General features: G+C 34.3%; 2 protein-coding genes across 2 annotated transcripts; both read right to left on the bottom strand.

Annotated features, from left to right (window-relative positions):
* Positions 1-2,843: 2,843 nt before the first annotated feature.
* Positions 2,844-3,605, bottom strand: LOC145764418 (TLC domain-containing protein 2-like). Its single transcript, XM_082576033.1, has one exon. It carries the CDS (start codon positions 3,603-3,605, stop codon positions 2,844-2,846), a length of 762 nt encoding a protein of 253 aa, XP_082432159.1.
* A 1,824-nt stretch (positions 3,606-5,429) lies between these two features.
* On the bottom strand, positions 5,430-8,109 carry LOC145765085 (uncharacterized). Its single transcript, XM_082576830.1, has one exon. It carries the CDS (start codon positions 8,107-8,109, stop codon positions 6,241-6,243), a length of 1,869 nt encoding a protein of 622 aa, XP_082432956.1. The 3' UTR covers positions 5,430-6,240.
* Between the last annotated feature and the right edge of the window lie 200 nt (positions 8,110-8,309).

Below are 8,309 nucleotides of genomic sequence, written 5' to 3' on the forward strand. Positions count from 1 at the left end.
TAAACACTGTACAGTAAAAGCAAGTGTAGGCCTACAACAATTCTTTGTAGCAAAACCAAAACTTTCTCAGTAATGATATACGTCACTGCTTGATGAGGAAGATTCCCTGATGGATTTCAACACAACATAGACCGAACATGATCATTATTTTTGGTATTAAGTCAGCACAATTTCTTGGTTACTTTTTGCAGTCACAAAAGTCGCTTTACATTATCAATTCAACATCTCTCATAACCATGTGATTGTGTCTTTGTAAGCTGCTAATGCTTTTGTCCTTTAATAGAAATCTTCATTTCGTGATTCGAAAACGCAATTTATTAAAGCTATCTGTCTGTGTAACTTAATGTAGTTACGCGTGTGTGCTACTGCCGCTACTGATCAATAAACAATGGTTATCTCTTTCCTTACTCACGATTTCGCTGATGGCATAAGTTATGAGTCAAAAAGCATTCATCGGATGCTTCACGTTCTGTTCCATTAAATCTACCAGTTTGATAAATTTATGTTGAAATAAGAACTTCTGCTTTAGTAGGGTGACAAAAGCTTGCAAAACATCAAGTCAATATATTGTACATTTTTGAACATTCATTGAGTAAACACGCAATTTCAAACACTCTTTGAAGTACAACGTCCAGCATAATTATGCAATATGCTATTCAAGAAAAGGTCTACATGTAAAACAAATAAACCTATTGGTCAATAACCGATACAAAATACACTGTTGGTACGGAAGAAATCAGTAACTCTAACTAACATGTAACTGCATAGAAACCAATTTTTTATGAACCCACCACAGATTAAATGTGGTTGTGTACAACTGTACATCCATTAAATCAGTAATTTTTAACCAACTATCTCTTCGCACTCTTGAATGTAAGATTGGTTCTAAAAGTGCGTAAACTGTAAATTGATTAGCCTACTGTACATGTGATATTGTTAAACTGTCCGGACTGCAAATCGCTTTTTACATTGATTTAACGTCTGTAGTCTGCAGACTTCTGTAGACGTTGAATCAATGCAAAAAACGACTGATTTGCTGTCTGGAGTAAATGAGAATAATGCATTCTCATCCAATTTTAACAAAACTAAGACAACTGGTCAGGCAATTTCAAAAAGACAAACAAGCAAGATCACGAACGGGCATAGAAACAATAAAAGGTATAGCGACTTCATCGACTGATTTTACTTTCGTCGAATTTGGCTTCTTGAAGTTGGAGCATTATTGGCTGCAAAATTCATAATTCAATTACGATAGGTTTGTACAATGCAGTGTAATTCCATTATGAACTCATCATACAGAAAAAAGCCATAGGCTTCAAACTGAAGAAAAATTTCCACGATTTACCGTAGAAAGATGTGTCGATTGCTGAGTGATGTCATATCATTGTTTGTATGTCAGATGTAAAGAAACAATTTTATCAATGAAGTTTCATAATCATCCTTTAAAATTAGGCTTTGGGCAAGGAGCACCATGATTGCAGTATCCACAGCAACGAGTACAAAGCAATGCACTGCAAAAGAAACTGATGCCACGGCAAAACGGTGTAGCCAAGCAAAATGACACTTTGGCGCTTTTAAAACATGCTTGTTGGAACAGTGACCATAAATGAAGGCCAATGCAAAACTAGTGTAAGCTTCCAATACAAAAGATCGCAAGATTATATTAAGTAACAATATCATAGTTGTTTCAGCAATATCGAAAACCAATTGAAGAGGTGATTACGAAACGTACTTAAGTCACACAATTGAATAAATCAAATTCAGAGTACTGCAAGCATACAATCCTAAGCACATTGTCAAAATGTCTATACCTGAAAACGCTACCTAAGTGTATAAAAAGGTATTTTTTTCTGGTGTGGACATCTTGCCAGTGCATTTAAGATCCGAATTTCAAAGTACAATTGCTTAAAGTGCTTTGAATTTGTTTTATTCTAATGTGATTGAAGTAGTTTTCGTAATCAGCACTGCAATTGCTTTCCAAAAAAGTAAAGCAGGAAGATGGATTAATAATATATACATACCGGTATACATTGGACAAAACCTGCTTAAATATTGTGAAATGTAAAGAATGTGTTTTATTAGTATGGCAAGTGTCACTAAGTCGAGAAATTAGTTTTTATTTCAACGTCCATAAATTTCTTCTAATTACTAAAATAGTAATAGGGTATGTATGTAGGTATAACAATCCAGAAGACATGAAATATATGCCTTCACAAATAAAGTCATGGCAGCCGTTCTTTCCTATCAGCAACAAGTCACACATGACTTTTCACAAGAGTAACCCACCTCCTAACCATTGACATCAACGTCCCCTATTTTACGCCTGAAAGTGAAGGTCTGAAGGTGTGTGTTCGTGTGGCTCACAACGATTTTGCCAAATGATTATATACGAAAGCAAAATATTGCAAATTGGTCAAACTATCCGAGTGTTAAAAATAAGTTAAGTGTTAAGAAATCAGTTCTCTCAATATTGCCTTGTGGTGAAAGTATGTATGAGATTAGTAGTAAAGATTTGTGACAAAAGGGAAATATAAGTATGGCTGTTGTGATAGCTTTGTGGATTTGGCAAATTTTTCCAAAAATCGTAACCCTGAAATACAACTTGCCAACATTGAAAGCTGCTCTATTTAATAATAAAAAATAGAAAATTTCAATGTATCAAAAATTTATGACAGTCACATGAAAATAAAAATGCAATATCTAAAAAATCAAATCTCAGTTTCTTGCAAGGCATGATGTTTCAAAGTAAATGTTCAAACAACTCCTTTTAAAAATATTTTCAACTGATATGAGAATTGCAAAACCACAACAAAAGTAACGTTAGTCATCTTCTCAACTTCAAATTATTTAGTTTTTACATGATCTCTCTTGGTATTGGTGGCAAGAGAACGATGCCAATAATCTTTGCTTAAAATACGTGCAAACAAAATCACATTAACCACGATCATAACTGTCATTCCTAAAACTCCAATGGTGTGAAAAAGAGATGGCACAACTTCCTTATGAAGAACCAGCCATCGCACCATCCACGATAAAGCACAAATGCGGAACACAATATATGTAAATATATTCATGTGACTATTCAGCTGATACCAAATTGAAGATGGGGACACTTGGGACATATTCAAGAGTTGTCTAATATGCAAAAATACAGAGTTTACTTCACAAAGTAAAGCCACAATAACATAGTTTATGAAATTATTAGTGACTACAGAAATTCCAAAGCAAAATATGACCACTGTGTGGTGAAGGAGGATTTCCCAGGCGGATTTAAACGGGCGTTGTGTGGAGTGAATAAAATCATGAATGAAATATCCCAATGACAAGCAAGAAACAGCATATGCTTGATCTGTATGAGGTTGTATGATCTTGGATGTCAGGTCGGAGTCAAGATAGAAGCAGTACAAACAGCCAACACTTGCAACAGTTGAATGAGTCAATGATGCCACTATGTTGAACCATGTTGGCTGCTTTCTTTTTTCTACAACACACAATGGAATTGGAAGATACTTCAATATAAAAGCCATGTAGATCCGAAATACTGCAGCAGATGAAAAAACTATGATAGCTCCATAATATTCACCGCTGGCACTGAAAATCTTCATTTTTCTCTAAAGCTCACTCCAATATTTAATGTCACAATTTTAAACTTTCACAATGTCTAAAAAGTGTCTGCAAATAGATTGACCAATAAATTATATATCACAATTGAAGCATATTTCAAACAAAAATTAAAATAATGCTGAACGTTTTTCTGAATTGCAATAGCTACTCTGTCTAATTCCCTGTACATGGACAGTGTATTCTTTTAAACGAACGTGTTGGTAACTTAGTAGGCTACTTTCTAACAAGATTAATGATTAACAAAATTTAAAACCGTTATGCAACTAGTTTGCAGAAGTTATATAACTTGATCTTAAATGATAACCAAGAATCAAATAAAACATCGTTAATTGGCACTTGAATTAGTCTGCACCAGAAATTTTATGACATGAATACTCAGCATGGTACCAATTTGCTGCATGTTTGCACAAATAACAAGGCAGTGGTATGACAAAGATGCTGCAGTGTTGATATTGCTCATTAAATCTCAATACCAAATACACCTTACTTCCATGAAATACTATATAGGCCTACAGTTTATTTATGCAATCGAACATTGATGCTTTAAAAATCTTTAGTGCAGTTGAAATGCACTTTTAAATTACAGTACTTCAATGATGGTAAAATCTATATATATATAATTTTTATATATGTATTGTTTTAAAACTAAAACCAGGTTGTCTAAATTTTTGGAAGAAAGGAAATAATGTAGGCTATTGTCTTTTTTGTCAAAAGTAATGTGATACTGAAAGATGGTGATGAAAATGTTAAGATAATGTAGAGCAAGTTTCTATTTTTCATAGCAAACTACATACACAAATCTTGCCAAAAGTGCAAACTTATAACAATGACTGGAGGCCAATGTAATTTGATTTTGAAATCTAGGCTAAATGTACTTTATATTTCTTTTAAATCATAGTTAATAATAGAAACCAAACTGGTGTAATGTGATCAATAAGTCTCAAACCACGGTAAAACTCCTGATTTAAGTTTAAAACGCGACAAATCTTTCTATGTTTCCACTTCCAGATGCTCTTCAGATTTCCAGCACAAGTGCCATAATCTGGTTTAATAGTTGCATGGTGATTGGTAACAGTAGCACAAAGTGGCCCAAAACAGATATTTATCAGCTACCACTCAGGTCTCAGATCATAGCGATTTTGACGGCTATTAAGCATAGGACATCAGCCATCAGTGAAGTATGAAGCTTGGACGTTGGCATGTCTTGTGTACAAAGGTTACCATGCTGTATTTCTAGATATCAGAATAATAAATAGTTGGAGACAACGTATAGATGCTTGATTCAAATTGAGTACATGACAACAAACATTCTGGTATGTACTCCAATTGCAATACAATTATGATGTAATTTGTTGAAATTTTATATGTAATTGCTAAGAACGTGTGGTCTTGCAAACTGACGTGAAATTGCTTAGCTACAACCTACAATGCTAGCATATGCAAAGTCTCTGCACCAAACAATGGTAAAAAAAGGAAAAAGATATAATAATTATCAAGTCCAACAAACCAGTTGTTTGCAAAGGACAATGATTTTCCATTGGTCCATAAGAATTTTCATCTTATGATCAATTTCCTGGTTGTGTAAGTGGAAAGCATGCAGTCATTGTCCATCCTATTGCAACCAAATTCAGTATTTAGTAATTAACTTGATACGCTCTTCGGTAATCAAATTAAGCATTTACAACAATTAAACCTTTCTGTGTCAGTAGTAAGTCTATGACCCCACTGATGCAAAGTACTAATTGAAGTTTCCTATCTTGGAGTTAGACATTTTTGGACTAGATTTATATCTTAAATTTCTCAGAAATATTTGGAAGCTGGTATTATACTTACGCTTTTTAAGATTTTGAATTTTTATGGAAAATAACCAACAAAAAGCTAAACATATTCTTACATCAACACAAATTATTGAAATTATAATGCTGTTTGAAATATTTCCTAAAACATTTCTTAAAACTGACCTATCACTTAATGGCAGTGCAAGCATCATAACAAACGTTAACTTAAAATCAATGCTGATCAACAATAAAATTATTAAAAAGTTATTCATCAGACTAAGGTGATAAATAATCTTTCAAAAAATAACAGTGAAATTAGAAACGTTGATTAATTGAATGCTACACAATTAAGCTGTCCACTACCTAAGTACATAGTTAAGACAAAGACACTGAAATGTAAGATCACAAGAAAATAATTAGCAACTAAAGTTTAGCCTAAGTTAATAAACAAACAAAATTTGTTTATCAAAAAGCAATTCATAAAGCCATGACAATATGCTTAATTACACGGCAAACTTGTGAGCTATTTCATAAATTACTAAGGGCACTTTTTATTGTTCTAACCATATTTAATAAACTAACGATTGTATAAACCTACTACAATGAATATATATATATTACATATACTATATGATTATACAGCATAGCACTAAACAACAACTATGCATGTGAAGTGTAAGAAAAATCATATATATACAAAGACTAGCCAGTAATCATCCCATTTTAGCTCAAGCTAGTTCAAATGTTAGAGCACCAATAACTTAAAAAAAAACTGTTTTATCAACATTTAAGTACTACCGTACTTTCCCTGGTATGGTAGTATTTTACCTGCAGTATTTCAAGATTCAAAGACATTTTTGCACTTAGCCGCACAATGTGGAACAATATCACAAACTACAAAGCCTTTACTCTGCATAGCTTTTTTCAGTTTTAACAAACTTGTTTCATCATTACATAACCCCAAGACAGCTCCACCGCTTCCTGGAAATTTTGCTGAAGAAGAATGTTTTCGAGCAAGTTCAATCATTTCTAGATTTTTCGGACCCAGGCATTCATCACCGTAAATGCTTCGACGAAGGTCAAAATTAGCATCCATTAATGAAGACAAAAGCTTCCAATCTTTCTTTGAAATGGCTGTTTTGGCCTCATCAGTTAAAGTGGCAAACTTTGACATTGCTTCTCTCACGTCTCGGTCACCACAGTCAAACCTTTGTCTGATGGTGCTGTGTATTTTTCCTGAGTCGCTTGGATCAGCAACATAGGCAAGCCAAAACTGGGGAAAAGTATCAACAGAAAGTCTTTCATAATTGCCATGTCCTTGTGATTTCATGAGCTCTTCAGCAAAGTCCATATATATCAAACCTTCATATACCTGTACAACTCGATCTTGCAAACCTGCATTGATAAATAGTTCACTTGTTTCCACATTCAAAATGAAACCTGCCCGGACTGGCTTGGGCATATCACTTTCAGAAAGATGATAAAATTGCATTAGACACTTCAATGTAGCTGTAACAATCGCACTGCTACCAGCAAGCCCTACTTGACGTGGAATGTTAGTATCATAGCTTAATGTGAAATTTCTTTTGTATAAGGCAATGCCCTTTTCACTGCAATATTGATAAAACTTTTTGCATGTAGCTTGTAAAAGTCGTAACCCCCCAAGATAACCTTCTTTTAAACTGATGACATGCAAATCTTGTAAGCTTCCGAATGTTGTAGGGTCATTTACTGGATGCGGTGTCAACACTAGGTTTTCGGACTCTTGTATAGTAGCATCAGCCCAAAAATTTTTAATAGATAATGAAATAGTTTTTCCGAAAAATCCATCACTGGGGTTTCCCATTAAGCCAACTCGTGCATAAGCACGACTGGTAATTGGCTTGTCACTAACTTTCTGCAGCTGTTTATTCCTGAAGTAATCCAACCAGCTATCATATTCATGAAGTGTTACTTGACCAATTAATTGAAATCTTGTTGGTAACTTCATACCAAAAACTGGAATAGAACTTTTATTAACCAGCCAGTCCATGTATTTGCCAAACGTTCTTTCGCTTTGGCCCAAATTTTCTTGAAGATATTTTGCTATTGTTGGAAGGGTTTGCTGACGAAAACAATAAAAAACTACACTTGCCAAACGAGAATCTGTTCCTTGTTTGGGTTTTTCAAAAAAATTTGTAATCTGATTAGTCATAGGATCCACTTCGACAATGCCTCTTGTGCGAGAATCCTCAGTGTTGCCCATTTCATAATAAATTGCAAGTTCACCATTTTTATGCTTGAAATACTTCACGACTTGAGAGACGTCAAAGTTTTGGTCTTCAAACAGCATGTCACCTGCTACTACCATGACATCATCATTGACAGATTTGCTTCGTAGAACCAAATCAAAATCAGCAACTGCTCCAAGACTATTTTCTAAGGTAGTGGATCCATCGTTTATTATGTTTTCAACTGGAAAATCATTAGCTGTTGCCCAACGCTCATAGTGTTTGTATTTATCAGCATTTGTAACAAGAAAAACGTCTGTAAATAAGTGACGTTTTTTCACCACTTGCCACCAGTAATCTAGAATTTTTAAACCAGCAATACCAGGCAATAAGGCTTTTGGAATTCCAACAAGATGCAAATGCTCTTTATTTGTGCTGATCTTTATGTCTTTTTCCAAATGCGTACCATGGCCAGCAACTAAAATTATGCAAATCATTTCACTTCAAATGTTTCAAAATTTCAGATACAACACCTGCAGTTGTTAGGAACAAGTTACACACATAAATTTGATATTGCAAGCTTGAATATGTGGATCACTAAATGTGATGAAGAAATAGAGACAAGGAAAAAGTTAGCAGGACTTAAGCTGCCACTTGAAGATACAAGCATACGCGCCGACTTCCGGGGGGGCCGAGG

This window comes from Aplidium turbinatum, chromosome 2 (genome assembly GCF_918807975.1).
Source record: "Aplidium turbinatum chromosome 2, kaAplTurb1.1, whole genome shotgun sequence".
Lineage (NCBI taxonomy): Eukaryota > Metazoa > Chordata > Ascidiacea > Aplousobranchia > Polyclinidae > Aplidium > Aplidium turbinatum.

Excerpts from the sequence above, each read along its gene's own strand:
- LOC145764418 (XM_082576033.1), bottom strand. The coding sequence starts at position 3,605 with ATGAAGATTTTCAGTGCCAGCGGTGAATATTATGGAGCTATCATAGTT.
- LOC145765085 (XM_082576830.1), bottom strand. The coding sequence starts at position 8,109 with ATGATTTGCATAATTTTAGTTGCTGGCCATGGTACGCATTTGGAAAAA.